The sequence below is a fragment of the Pelophylax lessonae genome (genome assembly GCF_965119305.1).
Source record: "Pelophylax lessonae genome assembly, chromosome: 1".
Classification (NCBI taxonomy): domain Eukaryota; kingdom Metazoa; phylum Chordata; class Amphibia; order Anura; family Ranidae; genus Pelophylax; species Pelophylax lessonae.
Window position 1 is genome coordinate 48,769,716 of NC_138768.1, and position 27,806 is coordinate 48,797,521.

General features: G+C 44.7%; 1 protein-coding gene and 1 long non-coding RNA gene across 2 annotated transcripts in view; one reads left to right on the forward strand and one right to left on the reverse strand.

The window, feature by feature from the left end:
• LOXHD1 (lipoxygenase homology PLAT domains 1) overlaps nucleotides 1–27,806 on the forward strand; it is a gene marked incomplete at its 5' end in the record, with an annotated part of 374,771 nt that overhangs the window by 337,212 nt on the left and 9,753 nt on the right. Inside the window, one exon of the mRNA XM_082254549.1 lies at nucleotides 14,183–14,353. Coding sequence (XP_082110675.1) covers nucleotides 14,183–14,353 — 171 coding nt within the window. The remainder of the gene's footprint in view (nucleotides 1–14,182; nucleotides 14,354–27,806) is intronic.
• The window catches only part of LOC309553501, a 1,012,307-nt gene that overhangs the window by 126,669 nt on the left and 857,832 nt on the right, over nucleotides 1–27,806 (reverse strand). The gene's annotated exons all lie outside the window — the stretch shown is intronic.

Sequence of the window (27,806 nt, forward strand, 5' to 3'; positions counted from 1 at the left end):
GTGCGGTGCGCTCCCAGCACAAAGTAAGATACGTATATATGTGACCCCACGGAAAAAAGCCCAGTGCAGTGGGGCTACATATATGTGTTACGTCGGCAGGAAGGGATTAGATGATTAATCACACAGTCAGTGTGTGAAACGCGTCTACCTTGTCACGATTGTCATAATTTGGATGTCCAGTCAATAAATCTGGATTTTGACTCAACCTGGAGTGCTGCCAATTCCTTTTCTTTTATCAAGGGATTAGATTGCCAATTCTGGGCAAAGTAAAAGATTCTGTTAATAATGCACCTAACCTTGCTGTTCATACGTAGATTCCCAGGCTCCCCCACCATTTCGTTAATTTGCTGAAGGTAAGCGAAATACCTAATACTCTAGGGTATGGGGCGCATATGGTCTTTCTCCCACCATGCAGTGCTGAGTGGCTAATCACCACACTTGAGCACTATCATGGGGGGCCCGAAGCCCTGTTTAAACTTCAACCAGACAGACTTGGAGATTGCAGCAAGGATAACAGTGAACAGCACAGAATAGACATCACCAAATCGCACTGTAAATCTGGTGAAACTAAGGCAGGACATAGATAATGTGCTTTTCTTTCCTGCAACCCAAGAACATCATTTGATTCCTCCATCAACAATCCCTACTGAACAGGCCAAGATCTGAACCATCTATGGCTGACTTAACAGTCAGAGGCCGCAGTTCCTTAGATGATCAAAGGCTCCGGTGTGCCTAGGCACAGGAAGTACATTGCTGTGTAAAAAGGTACATTTTTAGTGTACTGCTTAGGCACAATTAACATTTTCAAATGTTCCATATAAGATAGTAAATCTTCACTTCTTACGTTTCTACTTTAGGAGAATATTTACGATTGCGGTTGGTAGGGGGGGGGGGCAGTAAAAATGTATGTTTGAGTCACAACCCCCCCCCCCATCAGCCCCAAAACGCTCCCTCTTAACCTGCAACGGCAGCAGATGGGGGTGCACATTAGGGATCGACCAATTATCGACAAGGCCGATATATCGAGGGCCGATATGCACTTTCCCCAATATATCTGAATCGGCCCCGGAGGTTACCGATATTGTCATGATGTCATTGCGTATGTTATGCCACGCGCCTCCGCGTACTGGGACAGCTTCTGCCTTCTTAGGCCGCCTCCCTCAGGCTCGTCTGGAGTCCGGGAGTCTCGGGACAGTGAGTGTACAGTGCACCCAGTGTGTTTAACACAGCCACCACATACATACACCCATCCACAGCTGCCCAGTGCCAGCCAGCCACCCACCCACACACCCACAGGCCTGTACCAGCCAGCCAGCCACAGGCCCTGCCTGTACCAGCTAGTCAGCCACAGGCCCTGGGCCTGCACCAGACAGCCACCCACCACACAGGGTGGCAGCCAGCCATCCACCAAAGGGTGCCAGCCAGCCAGCCACCCACCCACCATAGGGTGCCAGCCAGCCACTAACCACAGGGTGCCAGCCAGCCACCCACCAAAGGGTGCCAGCCAGCCACCCACCAAAGGGTGCCAGCCAGCCAATCACCTACCACAGATTTGTGCAGAAAATTGTGTTTACTTTAAATGTTCAAAATATCGGGCCATATCGGCCAATAACAATATGCAATAGCCAAAATATCGGTATCAGCAATGAAAAACCGATATTGGTCGATCTCTAGTGCACATATGCCATGATGCTTTGCTTCGTGGCAATGGCAGGAATTATCCCCCTATTGTGCTCGATGGCCAGTACTATCTGCCAAATGTAACACATTTACCTGAACAGGTCTGTGCTGCAACCACCACGTGGTTGTGCAGGTTTGTAGGGGTTGAATCCTCACGACACTTCCTTTTTGTCTGTCAAATACCTTCTTAAAAGAGAAGTATGAGGTTCGGGTTTTTTTCCTGAATCATACTTACCTAGATGGATGCAGCATTGGTCCTATGCTGCATTTGTCACCCACTAGCTCTAACCCTGAGAACCGAACTATCAAACACCGCCGATTGCTCCGTTCTCAGGGCTCCCTGAGCAGAGAGCTGGTGTCAGTCAGCAGCTAAAATATAAAAGCATGGGGCACTCACTAGGCCATCATCCGTAGTAGTATATTTAGAGGAGGACTAAGTCAGACTTTACAGGCCTAAAACAAAACAATATAAGTATATATATATATATATATATATATATATATATATATATATTATATATAAAGTATCACAGTTTATTTATACAGTGCCTTGCGAAAGTATTCGCCCCCCTTGAACTTTGCGACCCTTTGCCACATTTCAGGCTTCAAACATAAAGACATAAAACTGTAATTTTTTTTTTGAAGAATCAACAAGTGGGACACAATCATGAAGTGGGACGAAATTTTTTGGATATTTCAAACTTTGTTAACAAATAAAAAACTGAAAAATTGGGCGTGCAAAATTATTCAGCCCCCTTAAGTTAATACTTTGTAGCGCCACATTTTGCTGCGATTACAGCTGTAAGTCGCTTGGGGTATGTCTCTATCAGTTTTGCATAATTGAGAGACTGAAATTTTTGCCCATTCCTCCTTGCAAAACAGCTCGAGCTCAGTGAGGTTGGATGGAGAGCGTTTGTGAACAACAGTTTTCAGTTCTTTCCACAGATTCTCGATTGGATTCAGGTCTGGACTTTGACTTGGCCATTCTAACACCTGGATATGTTTATTTGTGAACCATTCCATTGTAGATTTTGCTTAATGTTTTGGATCATTGTCTTGTTGGAAGACAAATCTCCGTCCCAGTCTCAGGTCTTTTGCAGACTCCGTCAGGTTTTCTTCCTGAATGGTCCTGTATTTGGCTCCATCCATCTTCCCATCAATTTTAACCATCTTCCCTGTCCCTGCTGAAGAAAAGCACGCCCAAACCATGATGCTGCCACCACCATGTTTGACAGTGGGGATGGTGTGTTCAGGATGATGAGCTGTGTTGCTTTTACGCCAAACATAACGTTTTGCATTGTTGCCAAAAAGTTTGATTTTGGTTTCATCTGACCAGAGCACCTTCTTCCACATGTTTGGTGTGTCTCCCAGGTGGCTTGTGGCAAACTTTAAAGGACACTTTTTATGGATATCTTTAAGAAATGGCTTTCTTCTTGCCACTCTTCCATAAAGGCCAGATTTGTGCAGTATATGACTGATTGTTGTCCTATGGACAGAGTCTCCCACCTCAGCTGTAGATCTCTGCAGTTCATCCAGAGTGATCATGGGCCTCTTGGCTGCATCTCTGATCAGTCTTCTCCTTGTATGAGCTGAAAGTTTAGAGGGACGGCCAGGTCTTCGTAGATTTGCAGTGGTCTGATACTCCTTCCATTTCAATATTATCGCTTGCACAGTGCTCCTTGGGATGTTTAAAGCTTGGGAAATCTTTTTGTATCCAAATCCGGCTTTGAACTTCTCCACAACAGTATCTCGGACCTGCCTGGTGTGTTCCTTGTTCTTCATGATGCTCTCTGCGCTTTAAACGGACCTCTGAGACTATCACAGTGCAGGTGCATTTATACGGAGACTTGATTACACACAGGTGGATTCCATTTATCATCATTAGTCATTTAGGTCAACATTGGATCATTCAGAGATCCTCACTGAACTTCTGGAGAGAGTTTGCTGCACTGAAAGTAAAGGGGCTGAATAATTTTGCACGCCCAATTTTTCAGTTTATTTGTTAACAAAGTTTGAAATATCCAATAAATTTCATTTCCACTTCATGATTGTGTCCCACTTGTTGTTGATTCTTCACAAAAAATTATAGTTTTATATCTTTATGTTTGAAGCCTGAAATGTGGCAAAAGGTTGCAAAGTTCAAGGGGGCCGAATACTTTCGCAAGGCACTGTACATATTCAAATATAAGGATGCCAAGGTGCATCTCTCAAACAGCATAACACATTTATTCTAAAAACAAGATTTGTAATTCTCTAATTGGCCTCTCAGGAATCTTTACCATAGTACTTAGTAGAGAACCACGATTCTTGATTTTAGAATAAATCTGTTATGTTGTCTAAGAGATACACCTTGGCATCCTTATATTTTAATATGTATAAATAAGATGTGATACTTTTTTATGTATATATTGTTTTGTTTATTCCTCTTTGGCCTGTAAAGTCCTACTTAGTCCTCCTCCTTTTCTCTGCCAGTAAGCAGCTGTGTCCTCCCCCCCCTCAGTGGAGTGCTGGGCTATGGAGGGGGCGGAAGCGGCAGACTCAGGCTCTCAGTGGCTCGCCGAGAGGCTGAGCCAGGTGCTGGTCCAGGCATGTGGCGCATTGTCACGATCTTGCCTAAGCCTGGACTGGCTCTGTGATGTCAGCTGACAGCGTGCTTCACCCTGCTCTCTGCTGAAAACCGGTCACAGGAGAGGGCTAACTCTAGCTCAAACTAGCCCAGGAAAACTAAAACACAACACAACACTGGTGCTGGTTAGGTTCAGATATGCAGGCAGAACCCAAAACCATCAGGCAGATCGTATATCTTGCATTTCTTATAGATATTGCTAAACATACATGTTTATACATACAGGATGTGAAGGAGAGCAGAATAGAGCATGCATATACTCCCAGAGTCACCAATTTTGGGAAGGGGCGGTGTCCAGTCAGTTGTTTCCATGAGCTTACCTGTTGCCCATCCTCTTGGACTCTCCAAACTTTCTAATGAGGGGCCAGCTTACTGTCTTTCAAACTATAGGGGGGCCAGACCGTGGCCAGTGGGAGTAGAAAATTACCTGGTATCAGTGGGGGTAAACAGTTAACCATCTTTGGCTTTAAGGGAGGAATAGTGCACCATTGTTGGTGTCAGTGGGTGGAATAGTGCCCCATTATTGGTGTCATTTGGAGGAATAGTGCCCCATCATTGGTATCATCGGGAAGAATAGTGCCCTGTTGTTAGTGTCAGTGGTAGGAATAGTGTCCTATTGTTGGTGTCAGTGGAAAGAATAGTGTCCTATTGTTGGTGTCAGTGGAAAGAATAGTGCCCATCATTGGTGCCAGTGGGAGAAATAGTGCTGCATCATTGGTGTCAGTGGGAGGAAAAGTGCCTCATCATTGGTGTCAGTGGGAGGAATAGTGCCTCATCATTGGTGTCAGTGGGAGGAATAGTGCCCCATCATTGGTATCAGTGGAAGGCATAGTGCCACATCATTGGTATCAGTGGGAGGAACAGTGCCCCATCATTGGTGTCAGTGGGAGGAATAGTTTCCCATCATTAGTGTCCACGAGAGGACTAGTGTCCCCTCAGTGGTGTCAGTAGGTTGAATAGTGTTGCAGGAACTATGGCCCACTGATGCTGACAGGGGGGGGATATTGTCCCAAGGGCCAGATAAAAGCAAGCTAAGGGCCACATTTGACCCTCGGGGCCCGCAGTTTGGAGACCACTGCATTAGACTTTAAGCACGGAATGTGTCAGTAAAAATATGTATAAGACTTATATGTACACGTGGAAATGATACAATGGGAACAAGAAAGTTGTACACATTGTTAAAATTCTTTCATCTTGTTGAAATAAAAAAGGATAAAATAAATATCTGTCCTTTTTAAATAGATGGATTATAAGGAAGAACCATCTTGCTAAGAGCATTGTCCATGAATCTTCAGATGTAGCCGACAGAAGAACTCACACTGTGTGATTGGGGCGTCTTTTTGGGAACAAATACTTGCCTTTCTTTTATAACCTTCCTCTTCCTAATTAGTGAGGCTTGTCAAATCTGCTTTATGAAGACCTAATCTATTTTTCAACCACTTCTCTGAATGTGGCCTCTTTATGTAAGTAATTGCCTCTGTTTCATCTAGTAGAGTCTGCGTTGTGTAAGGGCCTAGTAGTGGGCAGCTACCTTTTCTATGGAACCTTAGGGCTATCCATTGCCCATCCTCAACATCTTCTGCACCGCTGACTCAATCCAGCTGACGGTCGATTTGTCAGAAAAACAATTACTATTGTGTGAAGCGGACAGAGTCTTTATCCTCGGACAGAGTCTTTATCCTCCGGCAGTCTCACCACAGGGGACCAGTCTGGAGAACACATAGGCTTCTTCCTTGGAAGATCCTATGTATATCTAAGGAATTCTCTACAAGAATGGAAGCTGACATCTGTCATTAGAGACATAAAGTATTCCAATAGCCTGAGCTAAGATTGACTGTTATTAAGCTTTGTTCTTCCCAACCCCCAGTGGACATCAGTAGAGAGATCCTGGTTAAATGTGAAGAGGAAAGGTTTTTGTTGATGAGCTGCAGCATTCTTGCAAAGCAAAACCAAGTCTTCTTAAAGCAGACACTATCTTTACTCCCATTATGAATCCAAATAAAATAAAAATCCCCCATTATTAATAAAAGGTAATGGGATGTGCCTTGAAAATTATTTACTTGGTTGGCACAAGGGCTAACTGTGCATCCAGAGCTGCTGGTTCATAGCAACGAGACAGGCTAATATTTTAGACCAGTATTCTGTCAACGAGTCTGTGGTAGTGAGCCCTTATAGATCCCCAGCTCAGGATTCCCCAGGGCATGGAGTCTAAGCCCAAGCCTGCTTCTTCACCAGGGCCCCTGATGGTGGGGATGGACTTGCAGCAGACTGGAACCAGGTCGCGGCCCCCAGGTAGGCCCAGCTGAGGATGTGGAGACCGCTGGCGTGTGCAGGGTAAACAGGAGACTATAAGGAAATCCAGGAGACAAGCCGAGGTCAGGACAGGCAGCAGACGAAGATAGACGGAGAAACGAAGCCGGGTCGGTACACAGGAGATCAGATACAATAGCCAAGGGATACACGGATGGGAGCTCAGAGAACAGCGATGTTACTCAAGCAAGGAGCAGTGCATTGAGCAAGTGTATATATAAGGAAGCATACAGGGAGGTGACCCAGGAAGTAATTGACAGGAACAGGATATAATCCACAGTGGAGCAGGCGACGCCGATAGAAGGCCAAACACCACATGTGAAGGGAGGCAGACAGAAGCACTGCAGCAAGGAGGTAAGAATATACAGACAAAACTATAGGCTAACTTGTGACATAATCTCCAAATTGCACCCAGGAGCCGGATGTGGCCCCTTGTTTGCTTTTATTTGGCCCTTGGGGCACTATTTCATTCGCTGACACCAGTGAATGGCACAATTCCTCCCAATGACACCAACAATCGGGCCCAATGACACCAATAATGAGGCACAATTCCCCCCCATAGACGGGTCACAATTCTTTCCAATGACACCAATGATCCCATCCCATGAGGCATTGTAAAACTCCGACATTCACAGACATGACTAGGCATGATGGGAATTGTAGTCCCTGAACAACTGGAGGGCCGTAGTTTGAAGACCCCTGGTCTACAGTGTTCTGCTACCTGTTCCTGGTGTTTAAACTCTGTTGCCATCCTGATCCGTCTGACCACGCTTGTACTCTGCCTGAACCGACCCCTGGCTTGCTCTTCGACCACGTCTCTGCTTGATCCCTCTGTCTGCCTGTTTGCCGTTGCCAACTCCAGCCTGAACCTGACTACTCTGCTGCCTACTGCTTTGTTCCTGACATGCCTGCTAGTCACCGACCTGGCTTGCCTGACCCTGCTGTGTGTCCAACCAATCCTTAAATCTGCCGTCTACTACCTGCCAGCCTGCCAAGTGCCTGCTGCCTGTGACCTGCCAGCCTGCCAAGTACCTGCTGCCCTGTGTCATGATCCAGCCTGCATCCAAGTATGCACAGACCTCACATCTGCAGCCTTCACCATCTGAACTTCTAGGCACCCATGCCACTCCAGGCTTCTGTGCCTCCTGTTTACTTTATCAGGAGTACCAGGCCGGAGGTGTAAGAGATCACCTTCCTATCCACGTCAGGCTCCATCTCTAAGTACGTGACAGACAGTAACCTGGCCCTTTGTTTAGAAAGTTTGGGGACCCCTGCTATACACCCAAGTATTCCAAACTGCATTTTGCTGTTTCTTGTTAGTTAGCCACCATCAGTACAGTGTATGGAAACCAGAATTCTGTGGAGGCTTGGGGGCGATGAGAAAGTTTAACGAGATTATGTTGAAGTGGGTGAAGGGAACAAACTGAGGCCAACTTGGATGTATAAAGGAATGGTTTGCATGGCTCCACCCACTTTCTTTAAATGTTACTGGGCTACCTAAAAACAAACAGAAAATAGAAGCTAACAAACTGGGGTAAATTAAATATGCTAGAACTGTTGTGTAAAAATCTGACATAGATTCATAGATTACTTTCATAGGAACCATATTTATTACACAGGTAGCAAGGAATTTTTTAAAGCTTTGAAAGAGTTTGGACGATTACTTGGCTTATATGAATAGCATAAAAACCATTACTCATTGATTCCTTTAACAGACCCTTTTATTATGAGAGTGCAGGGCTTTTTTTCAGAGGGAACGCAGTTCCGGCACCTCCAGCACTGAGCGTATGTAATGGCAAGGGGTGCTGGAGGGTCTATGATGCTGGCTGCCTGGAGATCTATTGTAACTGGTAGGGATCTTTGGTTGCTAGGGGGCTTCTTATGTTGCTGAGGGGTCAATTGTTGCTGGCAAGGATCTACTGTTGAGAGAAAGGTCTATTGTTGCTTTCTGCTGAGAGATCTGTTGTTGCTGCTGGGGGTATATTGTTGCTGAGGTGGATCTATTGTTACTGAGGTTTTATTTTGTAATAGGGGGACCCTTGTTGCTGGGGGGGGGGTATAATGTTATGTGAGGAATTTATTGTTGTTGGGGGGGGTCTAAAATTGCTGGGGGGATATATTGTTGCTAGGATTGGCGTTTTGTGTTGCTAGGGGAATATATTGTTGCAGGGATGGGGTCTATTGTTGCTAGGGGGAGATGCTTTGTTGGTGGGTGGATCTGTTATTGCTGGGGGGTCTAGTTTGCCTGGGATGGGGGTCTATTGTTGCTGGGGAGGAGATGCTTTGTTGGTGGGTGGATCTGTTATTGCTGGGGTGATGTAGTTTGCCTGGGATGGGGGTCTATTGTTGCTGGGGGGAGATGCTTTGTTGGTGGCTGGATCTGTTATTGCTGGGGGATCTAGTTTTCCTGGGATGGGTGGTCTATTGTTGCTGGGGAGGAGATGCTTTGTTGGTGGATGGATCTGTTATTGCTGGGGGGATCTAGTGTGCCTGGGATGGGGGTCTATTGTTTCTGGGGGGAGATGCTTTGTTGGTGTGTGGATCTGTTATTGCTGGGGGATCTAGTTTGCCTGGGATGGGGGTCTATTGTTGCTGGGAAGGAGATGCTTTGTTGGTGGATCTGTTATTGCTGGGGGGATCTAGTGTGCCTGGGATGGGGGTCTATTGTTGCTGGGGGGATGCTTTGTTGGTGGGTGGATCTGTTATTGCTGGGGGATCTAGTTTGCCTGGGATGGGGGTCTATTGTTGCTAGGGAGGAGATGCTTTGTTGGTGGGTGGATCTGTTATTGCTGGGGGGATCTATTGTGCCTGGGATGGGGGTCTATTGTTGCTGGGGGTAGATGCTTTGTTGGTGGCTGGATCTGTTATTGCTGGGTGATCTAGTTTGCCTGGGATTGAGGTCTGTTGTTGCTGGGGGTGGAGGGGAGATGCTTTGATGGGTGCATCTGTTATTGCTGGGGGGATCTAGTGTGCCTGGGATGGGGGTCTATTGTTGCTGGGGGGAGATGCTTTGTTGGTGGGTGGATCTGTTATTGCTGGGCGATCTAGTTTGCCTGGGATGGGGGTGTATTGTTGCTGGCTTCATTTTTACTGCTTTTTTCTTATGGATAACAAATTGCATACAAATTACATAACACCACAAAATAATACTTGGTTATGTATTCTCTAAAAGGGCTGGTAGTGGGAGGTGGGTAGTGGGTGGAACCAAGAGACATGGAGGTGGTTAGGGGGCGGAGACAAGGGGTGGCTTAGAAAACCTGCACCTATAATCTGAGAACAAAAGACATGTGAGAATGTAATTATCTTAAAAAATTTTATTGAGCTTTCATCTACTAGATGAAAATTAATATCAGGCTTACAGTGGAGGTAGCTGCCTTCTAAGCCTATGGGTGGGAAAGGAAGGTTTTTAAAGTGGCGCTTGATTTTGGTCCCTAGAGCTGTTGCTCTATGCCAGGGATGGGCAATTCATTTTCCTAAGGGGTCACATGAGAAACTGGAACAGTTGTGAGGACTGAACTCAATACTGCTCAATATTATTTTGGACCTGGTAAGGTCTGTAACTACATAAACATGCAGAAGATAAAGAACACCTAGCACTAAGAATAATAGATATAACTGCTTATTAAATAGGTCTCTTTCTGATGGGTGGTTGTGGGAGGGGGGGGGGGTGATATAAACTGGTGGCTGAGCAGCAACTTTTCTTCCCCCCCAGCTGCCACCTGAACTGTAAAATAACAGTCAGATGGGGATCGTTGAATTCAGTGGAGCCATACCACAACCGCATACAATGCACGCATTTGCACTGTGGTAGTGTGGCATTATAGGGTTAAAAATCAGGCAGTGAGGAGACGATAAAACACCTCCTCACTGTCTGTCAAATGCCCTCTGAAAAGCACTTTGACTGGAAGGAGAGAGTCTGAGATCAGCAGAGTGGGGATTCTGCAGAACCTGGAGTGAAGAACAGGTGCTCGGCTCCTGGGGTTTGCAGCATGTAGGAGTTAACACAGGAAGAACTTGGCCAGGTAGCAGAGTGTTCACAGAGCGTTCCAACGTCTTCTAGCCAACTCTCTCCCACCAGACCAATTAGTAAAACAAACTAAATATATTGTCATAAAAAAATAGGTAAAGGCAGATAGAGGTAAGGGGTGAAATGAACAATAATGGTATTAACACACCTAAAACACAGGACAATTGCGAGTAACAGAACCCAGGTTTTACCAGTCAGCTTAAACTGTAACAGAGTCGTCTTGAGTGTCATAAGGACAGCCAGAAACAGATATTATAAACCCCTGGAGGCTACGCTGCCTTAAGTCTGCCTGCAGGACTTCAGTGTTCAGGAAAGTGAAAAAAATTGCAAAAGTCTCTGTAAATAAAATACTATGAAACCAGGAGGCATAATCTCCAAACACGAGGAATAAAATTGTTTTTTCTACTGCCTTGGTTGGGGCCCTTTTGGTGGTGCACTGATGGTGATGCTGAGTGGCTTTCAGATACTCCCAGTTCAAAAAGGTGGGGACTTGAGGAAAAGCTCTGTCAGGAATAACTTGAACAAGGCTTACCAGTAATGAAAAGGGCAAGCAACAGGTGCAGGGAGGGGTTAAGTGGATCTAAGATTATAGGGTAATCCAGAACAGGTGATGTGGTACTGCCTAAGGAGCCTGATAGCACATTGTGTAACTGGAGTCCTGCTTGGTTTTGTGGTGCAGAGTGTTTGGTGGCAACTCTTTCACCAATCCTGCGCTTCAACTGTGGGTAATGATGGCAGAGGGGCCACACGTGGAATGGTGGCTTCAGCTCTATCAAACCCGGCCTCCAAATGTCATAGAGATGGCTGGGGACCATCTGGTCCTCAGTCAGATCTATGGTAAACAGCCACTACCGGCAGATTCATTCTCTGGCTCGCCGATTGCACAGGCGAGCCCGTAGAAACATCGGAGGGCGGGGGCAGGGGGGGGTTTTGTGGCATCCCCTCCTGCCACTTGTAAAAACAATCAAAGGTCTGAATGATTGCCGTTATGATTGTTTTTACATTGCAGGAAATATCTGGCAGAAAAGAATATCTGAATATGCCTGCAGCTGGCATCATTCAGATATCTCCACTCAAAGTCCAGGATGTCATATGACGTCCTACGAGCGGGAAGTGGTTAAATTGATATTCAGTGATGGCCCGTCCATTGGGGGCGCAGGGGCCCCCCCTATCCATGCGCCTGGCCCCCTAATCTACATGTAGGGCACTGGACGCATGGTTTGCCATAGGGGAATTTATTTTTGAAGCACGAGATGGGAGTATATTGGTCTAACTTTACTGTTTTCTTTTTTTTTACTTTACTTTTGTTTTGTTTTTAATTCATGAAAGTGTTTTATTCCTTAAATATTGCATTTAAAAAATTGCCTACGCAAATACCATGTGACATAAAAAATTGCAATGACCACCATTTTATTCCCTAGGGCAGTGATGGCGAACCTTGGCACCCCAGATGTTTTGGAGCTACATTTCCCATGATGCTCATGCACTCTGCAGTGTAGTTGACCATCATGGGAAATGTCGTTTCAAAACATCTGGGGGGGGGGGGGGGGCAAGGTTTGCCAGCACTGCCCTAGGGTCCCTGCTAAAAAATGTATATATAATGTTTGGGGGTTCTGAGTAATTTTCTAGCAAAAAAAAAAAATATGATTTTTACATGTAGGAAAAGAGTAAGCTGGAATTTGCGTGTTATGGAAGCAGTTAAAGCGGAGGTCCGGGCACAAAATCGACCTAATCGATTTTGTGCCCATCCGCTGGATCTTCTTCACCTGAAAAGGAATTGGATAGTTAGGTATATTTTTTTTTTCACTCACCTTGTAATTGTAGATAGAAAATACTCACCTATTCTGCACTTCCTCCCTCTGTGCCGCGGCTCCTCCGTCACTTCCTGTCTTGCGATGATTCCTGGGAGCTGAACGTCATCGCTCCCAGGAATCAATGCGACGGCACCGGCCCCGCTCGTCACTTCCGGTGCAACGTCGCATTCACTGCTAAACAGCTTCTGGGCATGCCCAGAAGCTGTGGAGGAATGCGGCGCCGCACCGGAAGTGACGAGAAGGGCCGGTGCAGGCGCATTCTGGGAGAAGAAGACACGGAAGAGGACTCAGAAGAGGGTCGCGCCGGCTTCAGCTGCCCACAACAGAGATGGCAACGCTGGAGAAGAAATTGAGTGAGTATTTCTTCTTGCAGGTAAGTGCGAACCAGGACAGTACAGAGGCTAGCCATTGTGGAATGTACTAGCCCTGAGTGTCCCGGGGGTATATTTAGTTAAAAAACGTTTTCGTGCCTGGAACTCCGCTTTAACATTAACCTGTTCCCACCCACTTAACACATATAGTATATGTGGTGGCAAAAGGGTTGTCTTTAGTAACCCCTGTGCACTAATTCTCTTATGACCAGTGCCGGGACAAGGTCACCCAGTGCCCAGGGCAAGGATGCCAAACTGCGCCCCCCCCCTTCCCTTAGGGTTAGAGTCAAGGCGCCCCCCATCCCTGCAATAAACCATTGCACCCAGGGCAACCACTCCCTTCTGCCCACCCCTTGTCCCGGCCCTGCTTATGACCATCCCAACAAAGGGAAGCAAACAAATTTATGTCCAGTCTTCCAAAAAAATAATATATATATATATATATATATATATATATATAATGGCCATGGCCAACTTGGCTCCCAATAAAGAAAAAGGGGAAAATCATCCTTTTGCATGATTTCATTTTCTTCAAGGTGGGAGAATGTGCAGGGGATCCAATTTGTCAGTCTCACACAGACCATTCTATAATGCAGAGTTCGGTAAGCCCCAGAGCTCAATATCTTAAAGCGGAGTTCCACCCTGGTTATACTTTTTTTAATAAAAATACCCCCGGGACAGTCAGGGCTTGTACATTCCACAATAGATAGCCTCTGATCCGTCCCGGGTTGCACTTACCTTTTAGGAGAAATACTTACCTTGAAAAAGTATTGTCCAGCGCTGCCATCTCAGGTGTGGACAGCTTGAAGCAAGCGCGATCCTCTTCTGCGTCCTCTTCCTTCTTCTTCGGTCCCACGATGCACGGCACCGGCCCCGCCGTCACTTCCGGTGCGCGCGTGTCATCCCTCCACAGCTTCTGGGCATGCCCAGAAGCTGTTTAGAAGGGAATGACGCACGCGCATCGGAACTGACGTCGGGGCCGGTGCAGGCACATTGATTCCTGGGAGCGATGACGTTCAGCTCCCAGGAATCAATGCAAAAGCCAGGAAGTGACGAATCGCCGTGGCCGCCGAGGGGGAGGAAGAAGGAAGTAAGGTAAGTATATTTTCTCTACAAGGTAAGTAAAAAAAAAAAAAAATGTGATTATCCATTTGTTTTTCAGGTGACCGGGAGCGAGAAGATGGAGGTAAGTATAAATTTAGGGTGGAACTCCATGGAGCTGATATTGGTAAGCTGTCGTCTTATTGGTTGATATGTGTTCACTCCTTGTTCTTTCCACAGCTTTATTGAAAATGCCTCCTGAGATATGTGACAATAAATTGGAGTGATGACATTGGCTTTGGTTGTGTTGCAGGGGTCGGTCCTGGGTGGCACTTGGAGTATATAGAAGTAAGAGACGAGTGGATGAGCAAGACGTTCCGCTTCCAGTGCGATCGCTGGCTAGCTAAGAACCGCGATGACAAGCAGATCATCAGAGAGCTCGCTTGTTCCAACAACGACATCCTGGACCTCAAGGAGCGCACTTGTAAGTTGAGGGATTGTTTTTATCATAGCATTCTGTAAAGTTTTTCTTTTAATAACCTTGTGCATGCTGTTTGATACATGAGGTTGATATACTAAAGACAATTAGGCCCCTTTCACACATACGGTCCGTTCAGTTCATCAGTTCAGTCACGTCAAAATGTATCAGTTTTTTATCCGTCTTTCATCCGTTTTTCTTTACATCCACTACCAATGCAAAAATGGATGAAAAATGGACCGTTTACATCCGTTTTTCATCCGATCCGTTTTTTTATTGACGGATGAAAAATAGGGCATTCATCCGTTCCAAAAAACGGACATTGACGAAACCGGATGAAAACGGATATTAACCACTTAAGCCCCGGAAGATTTTACCCCCTTCCTGACCAGTGCCTATTTTGCGATTCGGCACTGTGTGACTTTAACGGACAATTGCGCGGTCGTGCGATGCTGTACCTAAACGAATTTGGCGTCCTTTATTTCCCACAAACAGAGCTTTCTTTTGGTGGTATTTGATCACCTGTGCGATTTTTTGATCATGCGCTATAAACAAAAAAAGAGTGTCAATTTTGCAAAATTAACAATATTTTTCACATTTTTTTATATGTAATTCCCCCCAAAAAAATTGTAAAAATCAAATTTTTTTAACATTTTAGGCCAATTTTTTTTTTTTTACCAAATGTTTGGTAAAAAAAATCGCAAAAAGCCTATTTTGATTGATTTGCGCAAAAGTTATTGCGTTTACTAACAAAGGGAAAGATTTTTGTCATTTTTGTTGTTTTTTTTTTTAACGCGTAATGGTGGTGATCTGCGATTTTTTTGGCGGGACTGCGACATTGGGGCGGACAGATCGGACCCTTGACTGACATTTTTGACACTTTTGGGGTTACCAGTGACCTTACTACAGTAATCAGCGCTATACATATGCACTGTTACTGTAAAAATGACACTGGCAGTGAAGGGGTTAACTTTTTTGAGAGGGAGGGGTTAAGTGTGTCCCTAGGGGTGTGTTTCTAACTGTGATTGGCTGTGGCTTAATGTGTAAGAACAGTGATAAACGGTGCTACATAGTAGAACCGTTTGATCACCATTCTTACACAGGGGAGACTGACAGGCGGCTTTGTTTACACTAGCCGCCTGCCTTTCTCCCGCTGTCACGGACGATCGCGAGTGCCCGGCGGAGCGGGGGGGGGGGTGGTCCGTGACCGAGTGGGAGCGCGCATCCGGCTGCGCGCGCTCGCTCCCAAAACCCTTACAGGCTAGCGACGTAGCCCTACGTCGCTTTGCCTGTGGGGGGCTGACCGCCGACATAAATAGTCGTGCGGCAGTCGGCAAGTGGTTAACGGGTGATCATCCGTTGTCATCCGTTTTTACATAGAGATGCATTGACGTCCGTCTTTCATCCGTCAACGGATGGATGAAAAACGGAGCGTATGTGTGAAAGGGGCCTTAGGCTGTGCACTTTGGAGGTGCGGTTACACTCATTTTCTCCAGAGCTTAGTAAATGTGGTGAAGCTCTGTTCATTTTCATTATCCAGTCATGTGCAAGCAAAATGCAATTTTTTTTTTCAGTGCAAAGGGAAGATTTACCACATTCATTAAGCTCTGGGAAACATGAGCGTAACTGCACTTCCAAAATGCACAGTCGATTTCGCTTTTAGTAACTCAACTCCCAAGTGCCTCAATATGTAGGGAGGTTTAAGAAAGGGTTTGTGAATACAACGGGGGGGATCAACATAATGGGTCCAGGTCATTAAAGCCCCACTTAATATTTGGTTTAAATCAGCTAAATACATTTTAGGTCCATTTAATCGCTTCAATACAGAGCACTTTCACCCCCTTCCTGCCCAGGCCAATTTTCAGCTTTCAGCACTCTCACACTTTGAATGACAATTGCGCGGTCATGCTACACTGTACCAATATGAAATTTTTATACATTTTTTCACACAAATAGACCTTTCTTTTGGTGGTATTTAATCACTGCTGGGTTTTTTATTTCTTACACAAAAAAAAAAAGAAAAAAGACAGAAAATTTTGAAAAATATTTTTTTTTTCTTATTTTCTGTGAGTAAATTTTGAAAATAAATAATTTTTCTCCTTCACTGATGTGGGCTGATGAGGCGGCACTAATGGGCACTGATAGGCTGCACTGATGGGCACTGATGAGATGGCATTTATGGGCACTGATGAGGTGCCACTTATGGGCACTGATGAGGTGCCACTTATGGGCACTGATGAGGTGGCACTGATGAGGAGGTACTATTATGCCGCACTGATGAGCACTGATAGGCAACACTGAAAGGTGGCACTGAGAAGGCAGCACTGATGGGCGGCACTGATGGGCGGCACTGACGGGTGGCACTGATGATCACTGACAGGTGGCACTGATGGACACTGATGGGCAGCACCATCAGTGCCCACAATCAGTGCCCATAGTGCTGCCAGTCAGTGCCCATCAGTGCCTAGATGAGCAGGCACTGATGGGCACTGACTGGCAGCTTTGTGCACTAATGGTGGGCACTGATGTTGGGCACTGTGGTCACTGATGGTGGGCAATGATTGGCACTCTATTTAAATTTTCTGTAATCAGGGCACTGATGATCAGTGCCCTGATTACCTGTCCTTGTCTCCCCTATGAGGAGGAGCCGCTGATCGGCTCTCCTCGCCTCACACACTGACAGTGTGAGGCAAGGAGAGCCGAATAACGGCACTTCCTTAATTACTTGTGACCGGCTGTGATTGGACACAGCCGATCACATGGGTAAAGAGTCATGTCATTGACTCTTTACCAAGATCGGGGTCGCGCCGTGTCCTAGCATCACGGCATGGCCACGATCGCCACTCTGCGCGCCCCCGGGGGCGCACGAGAGAGAGGCCGTTCCGGTGCGCCGTCATATAATGGCGTCCCAGAACAATGGATGCACCACTCCGCTGTCATTTGACGATGGGTGGGTAGCAAGTGGTTAAAGTATAACTAAAGGCAAAACTTTTTTTTTCAATTTTGGATAGAGCGGAGAGGAATTAGAACATCTGTCAGTTTTTATTGCGGTCTTTGCCCCCATTAAGGAGATTCATCCTCTCTATTGGTCCTGTTTATCATTTTAATTGAAAGTGAACATAAGAGAGATTACCCAAATTTTGGGTTGTTCCCAGAAAAGTAATAGTGGGGAAACCTTCCAATGGGGATACTGGTTCTGGTGACCTGGGGGTCCCCAAGGAATTCCCTTTTTTTTTACAGGGATTTCCTCTTCCTTCCTGTTTTGCTATGGGACAGGAAGTAAAGGGAAATCTCCACAATGGGACACAGATGGCGAAAGAAAATCTGGCAGGGGTTATAACTCTCCCATACTCTATCCAAAATGATAAAAAAAATGTTGCCAATAGTTCTACTTTAACTGCTTCACGACCATGCTATAGCCGAAAGAAGGCTACAGTGCGGCTCTCCAGTTCTTGGGGGACCCTCATGGATGTCCTCCCAAGTGAGCGCCTCCTGTGACCGATGTGTCCTTTGGACACAGCTGATCACAGATCGCAGTAAAAGGGCCAATCACAGCAGCCTTTTACCATATGATCAGCTGTGCCCAATCACATCTGGTCACATGTAAACTGACTTGCAGGTTATTGGCATTCCTTTCCTCACACGCTGTCTCTGTGTGAGAAAAGGAGAGCTGATAACCGGCAAGTCTGACAAAGCACAGTGAGTACATTGTTTACACTGATAATCAGGGCACTGATCTTCAGTGCCCTAATTATCAGTGCAGCCCCATCGGTTCAAATCAGTGACCATCAGTTCAGCATATTAGTGCAGGTTATCAGTTCAGCTTATCAGTGTCACTCCATCAGTGCAGCCTCGACAGTGCCCATCAGTGCAACCTCATCAGTACCCATCAGTGCAGCCTCATCAGTGGCCATCAGCGCAACCTCATCAGTGCACATCAGTGCAAGTAAGGAAAAGTTTGGTGAGACACGCTCTAGATCATACTACTGCCACATCCCTGGGTATACAGAAAAGGAAAAAAGGAGAGGGGAATGAGGGAGCCTCACAAAAAAGTGGGATCTCCTCACCCCTTAAAAATGCTGGGACTTTAAAGGCATCTAGCATGTGCTGATCTCAATGGAAATAACACTGACCATCACTTATTAAGAAATATCATTTATTTAATACAAAAAAACAGCAGAAAAAAGGATAAAAACATACAAGAGTATACATATATTCAATAAAATATGGTATAGACATGCGAACATTGGACAAACTCTTATATCACTAGAGCCCCAATGCCTCTGATTGAGAGTAATTCAAATCAATATATTGTATATCATGATAACTCATGATGGGTAGAAACAAGATTGTAGGGTTCACTTGCAATATATTTGGAATCACGACGCGTTTCGCTTTGTCGCTCCCTCAGGCGATTCCTGAAAAGTTGGTCTGGAGATGGACAATGTTTTAATCTGCCCTTTGATCAAAATAGGGTGCCCAAATTAGTATAAGCATGTATTGTGTGGCTCCATCATTTTGTCCTGTATTGACCCCCAAGGAGATGTCGATAATCACAAATGCGATTTCAAGGGATATCCACTTGATGCAAAGGAGTCGAGTGTATACCAAGGCTCCCTTTCAAGTGATTCTCTTAATGTGTCTAATGAGTGGCCGGTCCTGTATGCAAACAACGTGTGCCTCTCCTGGCTGAGCTGGCTTAGGCTCTTACATCAGTGCAGCCTCATGAGTGCACATCAGTGCAGCCTCATGAGTGCCCATCAGTGCAGCCTCATGAGTGCCCATCAGTGCAGCCTCATGAGTGCCCATCAGTGCAGCCTCATGAGTGCCCATCAGTGCAGCCCCATCAGTGCCCATCAGTGCAACCTCTTCAGTGTCCTTCAGTGCAACCTCACCAGTGCCCATTAGTGCAACCTAATCAGTGCACATCAGTGCAGCCTCAACAGTGCCCATCAGTGCCACCTCATTAGTGCACATCAGTGCAGCCTCATCGGTGAAACCTCATCAGCGCACATCGGTGAAGAAGAAAAATTACTTATTTGCTACATTTTTTAGCAGAAATTATGAAAAACCTTTTTTTTTTTTTTTTTTTTTTAAATAAATAATCCAGTGGTGATTAAAAACCACCAAAAGAAATCTAAAAAAAAATAGTGTGGGTACAGTGTTGCATAACCACGCATTTGTCATTCAAATTGCGATAGCGCTGAAAGCTGAAAACTAGCCTGGGCAGGAAGGGGGTAAAAGTGCTCCTTATTGAAGCGGTTAAACAAAGCTCTTAGGGCCCATTCACAATAGGAGCTGCATGAGAATCGCACAGGAATGCTGTGCGACTCCGGTGTGATTCACTTGCAGTTCTCTGCACTGCAACTTCTGCTTATTCATTTTGAATGGGCTGAAATCGTACCGCACTGAAAGTAGTGCATGCACTACTTTTTTAAACGCACGTTAACCGCATTAGGTACTGCATTTGTGAATTGCATTTGGGGGTGTGGTTAACTTTGCACTCACCCCCGCAGCAGATCGCAAGAGCAGTGCGTTTTGAATGCGGTACGGGAAGCCACTTTCCCCGCACTGCATTCTGGTGTAAACGGCCCTTACACTTTGTTTTCTTTTTAATAGAAAAGCCTGCCACCTGCCAGCATGCTAGGTAGAAGGATCCGTGTTCTCTGTGTGGAAGCAGTGGTCTCTCTGCAGAGGTGCAGTAGTCCCACTACTGAGGTAAACTTATAGCTCTCTAATCAGCAAAGCTCTCTCTGATTGGAGACCTCTAGTTGTTGTAAAGCGCTGTGCATACTGTTGGCACTATATAAATCCTTTATAGTAATAATAATAATTAGAGACCTCTAGCTCTAACTCAACAGGGGTGTGTTGGACTTCTGCAAAGCAACCACTGCATCAACTCCGAGAGCAAGAGTCATTTGCTGCAGCATGCTGGCAGGAGACAGGCTTTTCTACGCAGGTTGTGGCTCCTTTTTATTTTCTGTCCTGGTGGCACAACAGGAAGTGAGGGGAAATCTAACGATCAGGACACAGACAGCAATAAAAACCTAAGCTATAAAATTGATACCATGCAGGAATCTGTTAAATAAATATTTGAATGGTGAAGTTTATATATGAACTTAAAAATACAATAAACACATATGTAACAGGTCACATATAAAATATGTATATAGTATATCATGTAGAGTATGTATTGATTTTCAAAATTAATATTGCTCAAAAGGTACATATTCAAATCAGAATACAACCACCACATGCATAAAAACATCTGCACAGACCGGACATACACCATATTGTCAAAAGTATTGGGACGCCGGCCTTTACACACACATGAACTTTAATGGAATCCCAGTCTTAGGCTGGCCATACACTATACAATTTTCTTATTCAATTTCCTTTAGATTTACCTTAAACTATGTAGTGCAAGGGCCTGCCTGACTGCATACAAATTGAAAGTGTTTAGGTTTGACCCTATATTACATGGTTTTGGTAAATCTAAAGGAAAGTTGAACAAGAAAATTGTATAGTGTATGGCCAGCCTTAGTCTGTAGGGTTCAATATTGAGTTGGCCCACCCTTTGCAGCTATAACAGCTTCAACCCCTCTGGGAAGGCTGCCCACAAGGTTTAGGAGTGTGTCTATGGGAATGTTTGACCATTCTTCCAGAAGCGCATTTGTGAGGTCAGACACTGATGTGGACGAGAAGGCCTGGCTCACGGTTTCCACTTTAATTCATCCCAAAGGTTGAGGTCAGGACTCTATGTAGACCATTCAAGTTCCTCCACCCCCCCAAACTTGCTCCTCCATGTCTTTATGGACCTTGCTGTGTGCACTGGTGGGCAGTCATGTTGGAACAGGAAGGGGCCATCCCCAAACTGTTCCTACAAAGCTGGGAGCATGAAATTGTCCAAAATATCTTGGTATGCTGACGCCTTAAGAGTTCCCTTCACCGGAACTAAGAGGCCAAGCCCAACCCCTGAAAAACAACCCCACACCATAATCCCCCCTCCACCAAATGATTAGGACCAGTGCACAAAGCAAGGTCCATAAAGACATTGATGAACCAGTTTGGGGTGGAGGAACTTGACTGGCCTGCACAGAATCCTGAACTCAACCCAATAGAACATCTTTGGGATGAATTAGAGCAGGGACTGCGCTTCTGGAAGAATGGAAACATTCCCATAGACCCATGGGAGGATTGAGTCAGCCCACCCTTGGCAGCTGTAACTGCTTCAACTCTTCTGGGAAGGCTGTCCACAAGGTTTAGGAGTGTGCCTGACTTCACAAATGCGCTTCTGGAAGAATGGTTAAACATTCCCATGGGAATGTTTGACCATTCTTCCAGAAGCACAATTGTGAGTTCAGGCACTGATGTTGGCTTGCATCCTCCGCTCAAATTCATTCCGAAGGTGTTCTGTTGGGTTGAGGTCAGGACTCTGTGCAGGCCAGTCAAGTTCCTCCACCCCAAACTCACTCATCCATGTCTTTATGGACCTTGCTTTGTGCACTGGTCCAAAAAATATGGTGGAGGGGGGAATATGGTGTGGGCTGTTTTCTTTTAGGGGTTGGGGTTGGGCTTGGCCCCTTAGTTCCAGTGAAGGGAACTTAAGGCGTCAGCATACCAAGACATTTTGGACTTGCTCTTAATTAAGTTAAGACCATGCTCTTAACTTTGTGGGAACAGTTTGGGGATGGCCCCTTCATGTTCCAACATGACTGTGTACCAGTGCACAAAGCAAGGTCCATAAAGACATGGATGAGCGGGTTTGGGGTGAAGGAACCTGACTGACCTGCACAGAGTCCGGACCTCAACCAATAGAACACCTTTGGGATGAATTAGAAGGGACACTGAGCCAGGCCTTCTTGTCCACATCAGTGCCTGACCTCACAAATGCGCTTCTGGAAGAATGGTCAAACATTCCCATAGACACACTCCTAAACCTTGTGGACAGCCTTCCCAGAAGAGTTGAAGCTGTATAGCTGCAAAGGGTGGGGCAACCCAATATTGAAACCCTACGGACTAAGACTGGGATGCCATTAGAATTCATGTGTGTGTAAAGGCAGGCGTCCCAATACTTTTGGCAATATAGTGTAGGTATAGTGACTAACCTTTCGGTGTAAATCACCTCTCTGCTATTTTAGTAACTCCCACTTTCCCACAATGCAATGCTTTGTGGCAGGGGGGCACCTCTTCCGATGCACCGTAAGGGTGATCCCGCGGCGAATCCGCCACTGGGACCACCCTTCCTTTATCTGAAAAAAGGACTGCCCGCCATTGCGAAAAATACAGTGGTTATGGCAGCTATCTGCTGCCATAGAAAATTTGGGCAGTTTTGGGACTTTAGATGAGATACCGGCGAGCACTGCTCAGCGTCTCCATCCCTGTATATAACAGAACTGAAGAGAAAAAGGGGATTAAAGAAGGTGTGTGTGTGTGTGGAAACCAACCGGCCCTTGGTTTGCTATACTTACCCACCAGTCTGCTGACAAACCAAATAAACCTGTCTAACATTATAGGTTAAAAACAGGGGTTTAGTTAACACACATTTGCAAACGCATGTATTTGTAAACGCATGTATGAGCGGCAGGCCACTCCACGGCACCCTGTGTATCCTGCAGTCCTAACACTTCCTAACACTACTCAAACTGAGTGTCTCAAACATGGAAGTACATGAATGCTAATGGATGGATGGGAAACAGGTGAGCTTGGAGATGGCCCAATCCTCCCCCAACCTGCTCCCATCCATGACTGGTATTGAAAAACTAATGGCTATGTGAAAGCCATAGGGTGCAAACTAAAAAATGACCAGCTGGGAAACACACACCCCCATCCCAATAGTATAGATGGTAAAGGCAAATTGGGACTTTAGATGAGACACCAGCCTGTAAAGCGAGCGTCTCCATCCCTGATAACATAGAAAATTTGGGCAGTTTTGGGACTTTAGATGAAACACCGGCGAGCACTGCTCAGCATCTCCATCCCTGTATATAACAAAACCCCCTTTTTCTCTTCAGTTTTGCTATCTGTTGCCATAACCCAGGTATTTAGCGTTAAAGTACCGACGTAAAACGACAGCGGGCAGTCAGTATGTGGTTAAAATAAAATGTAAAAGTCAGCAGCTACAAATAATATAGCTGCTGACTTTTAATATAAGGACACTCACCTGTCCAGGGATCACGCGATGTTGGCCCCCTGAAGCTGATTCGACCATCGGCTTTGGGTGCAGGGGCTGGCATTCCAACTGGTAGTGAATCCCTCAGACTTCACAGCTGGTTTTCTACTGCCCTTTTTGAATGGCCCCGTCACCTTCTGGGACACACACAGGACCTAGAAAGCAGCAGTAGGCAGGAGGAGGTTCCGATGCAAATCCAGGGATGACGTACCTGGCCATGGCGGTGTAGGACAGAAGCCCTGCTGAAAAAAGTACAAAAAACGATGTTCTCAATTAGATTGGATTACACTTAGTTTGATTTTAGCCTGGAACTTCTCTTTAGGATTGGTACAAAGAGCCAATGGATAGCGCAAGTCTAATGAAAGGATGCTTTACATAACTTGTTACCACTTGACGATACATTATACAGTGAATTTATTCTTGTCAACAGGGACTCGTCCCCTTAGCTGATTTTGGCTTCCATTAGGTGGTAAAATTGCACTGTGGATATTAAACATCTGACGGGCACTCGGGATATTGCAATTACCTTTTCAGCAGTATCACATAGATGCAATTATATGCCAAAAGCATCCAAAACACACTTCTGAGGACAAATATATTATATCATTACGATAGCACAGAAAATCCAACGTGTCCTCATAAGTGCTTTCCACCAGGCAATGAAAGTAAATAAAGGCTGTCCGCAATCAATATGAAATGAGTATTGCCATCCTCAAAGACATTGCTCTCCACCATACAAATTGTGTAAACAGAGAATGGCGGAGAGCTATATTTGTGAGGGTTGTAAATCCATAAGGATATATATTCTGGAGTATGACTCCTAAGCAAAGATTATTCGTTCAGTCAAGGAATAATTCTTATTGCACATGGTAAAGTGGGATCTGTTAACTTTTTTGCCTCAATGTGATACACCAAAAGGGTGGGTTCTATACATTTTATTATTATTATTATTATATATATATATATATATATATATATATATATATATATATATATATATATATATATATATATAATGTATTATTAACAAGTCTGTGCAGATGTTTTTATCATTTTATATATGGTCATACAAATATTGGGGGGAATTTTGAGGCACAACTTACACACTTCTAAAAACTTTTTGGAAGCAATTTTTTTTTTTGTAAATTATTTTTTATTGGATTTCAAAAGGTACAAAAAAAAAGGTATAAAAAAAAAAGGTATAAAAAGAAAACAAAGCCTATTGGTCATACCCAGGCTTAAACAAACACAATATGACCTAGGCGCGACACAGCGCAAAGAAGCACGACGCAGCGCAAAATATATTGAGCTAGACCAATCAGCAACCAATTGGACCTACCACCTGGATACTGGCCACCTCTACTTACTCTACATTTATGGCCTCGGCCACTCCAGGCCTTTCTTTTCTTTTGAGTGGGACATTCAATATCCAGGGCTTATGGTCCATTTTGGTGTTGGGCTCAGCACCCATTGAGGGAGTATTATCTCTTACTAATGTATTTGTTGTCTTTTATGTAATATTTTAATGAACTAACAATAAAGTACTAGTTTAACCACTTAAGCCCCGGAGGATTTGGCTGCTTAAAGACCAGGGGGTATTTTGTGATTCGGCACTGCGTGACTTTAACGGACAATTGCGCGGTCGTGCGACGCTGTACCTAAACGAATTTGACGTCCTTTTTTCCCCACAAACAAAGCTTTCTTTTGGTGGTATTTGATCACCTGTGCGATTTTTTGATCATGTGCTATAAACAAAAAAAAGAGCGTCAATTTTGCAAAAATAACAATATTTTTCACATTTTTTTATATGAAATTCCCCCCAAAAAAAATGTAAAAATCAAAATTTTTTAACATTTTCGGCCAATTTGTTTTATGCTACATATGTTTGGTAAAAAAAAACCGCAAAAAGCGTATTTTGATTGGTTTGCGCAAAAGTTATCGCGTTTACTAACAAAGAGAAAGATTTTTGTCATTTTTGTTGTTTTTTTTTAACGCGTAATGGCGGCGATCTGCAATTTTTTTTGCGGTACTGCGACATTGGGGCGGACAGATCGGACCCTTGACTGACATTTTTGACACTTTTGGGGTTACCAGTGACATTACTGCAGTAATCAGTGCTATATATATGCACTGTTACTGTAAAATTACACTGGCAGTGAAGGGGTTAACTTTATTTGAGAGGGAGGGGCAATGTGTGTCCCTAGGGGTGTGATTCTAACTGTGATTGGCTGTGGCTTGAGCTGTAGGAACAATGAACAACGGTCCTACATAGTAGAACCGTATGATCATTGTTTCTACACAGGGGAGAATGACAGGCGGCTTGTTTACACAAGCCGCCTGACTTTCTCCCTCTCCCCCCGACGATCGCTGAGTGACCGTCGGACATCGGGTCCGCCGGTCACACGCGCGGGGGGGTCCGTGACCGCACGGGAGCCTCACAGGCTAGTGACGTACCGATACGTCACTCTGCCTGTGAGGGGCTGACCGCGGCGGTCGGCAAGTGGTTAAAAAAAAAAATATATATATATAGTTTTGTAAGATTATGTTGTGCCACTAAAGTCCATCTATTTTTCACTCGTTGTTCCGCATTTGAAATGTCAACCAATGCCCTAGGGCAAATTTGCTCCACTAAAGGATTGATCCTACAGCACACTGAAGTAAGCCATAACCACTCCCAAGGAAATACTACCATAAGTGCTAGGGGGACATGGGGATAAAAGTCACCATTTCCATGGATTCAGTCCAAACATCCCAGACCCTGAAAAATGTTTTAGAACATCCTCTAAACTCATATCTATATTCATACAGTGGTACCATTTTATTAACTATGGACTTCCAGAAATCAGATGTAGGAGCCTTAGGGGATTTCCATTTAAGGAGAATAGACTTACGAGCGTAGAACAGTAACAGTCCCAACAGATTTCTCATTGCTCTGGACATGGCCAGTCATTTTGGAAGTAATTTAACCCTCAAGAGGATATTGGCATAGATAGACCATACAAGGTCAACTACAGTATCTAAGTTGGTAGAAGCCTCTTCTTGTTGATGCTCTGTCCAGGGTGGCCTTACCTCCTAAGATAAGGACCCCCTTGCAGGTCTGTCTTGGTGTAAGGGTTCCATCTCTCCCCTTGTTGTGCTGCTGAAACGCCTTGTTGCCCCCCGCTTTGGTTCCTGAGGAAGTAGACTATGTCCAGGAAACGCGTTGAACCCTGTACCACCAATATGCAGTTTTGCTGAATGGATACAGTGACCATTCACCATGTCTATACTGAAAAAAAAAAAAAAAAAAAACACAGGGGTTGAATAACGTGATGTGAGGGATCTTTTGGAAAAACAAACTGTTGTGCTTTTCTGTATTTTTATATTCATGCTTTTAAAGCAGTGGTTCCCCACTCCAGTTCTCAGGACCCACTAAAGGGCCAGATTTGAAGAATTACTTTGGGGAGATGCAGACTAGAGTATTGCAATCACTGAGCAGCAAATGATATCACCTGGGATGTATTTCAGTTATCTTGCAAACCTGGCCTGTTATGCCCCATACACACGTGCAGATTATCTGCAGACTTTTGTCTGCAGACTTACCAAAACCATATAATATGAGGTCAAACCTAAACATTTTCAATTTGTATGCAATCCGGCAGGCCCTTGCACTACATAGAAAAGGTAAGTCTGCAGACAAAAGTCTGCAGATAATCTGCACGTGTGTATGGGGCATTAGTGACCAGAGTTGAGAACCACTGTTTTAAAGGATGTCAACATTAATAAAAATAATTGTTGGATTTTATGGAAAGTGTGTAAATTGTGACTCAAACCCAGTCTATATTTGTATGACTTTTTTCCTTTGTTTTTGTAATTAGGGATGTGGCACAATAAAGCCTATGCTCTCTTTGCATTATCCATTATATTGCCAAAAGTATTGGGACGCCTGTCTTTACACGCACATGACCTTTATTGGTATCCCAGTCTTAGTCCATAGGGTTCAATATTGAGTTGGCCCACTCTTGTTTGTCCCACTGTTAGGATAGATAGATAGATAGATAGATAGATAGATAGATAGATAGATAGATAGATAGATAGATAGATAGATAGATAGATAGATAGATAGATAGATAGATAGATAGATAGATAGATAGATAGATAGATAGATAGATAGATAGATAGATAGATAGATAGATAGATAGATAGATAGATAGATAGATAGATAGATAGATAGATAGATAGATAGATAGATAGATAGATAGATAGAACTATATTGCCAAAAGTATCGGGACACCTGCCTTTACACAC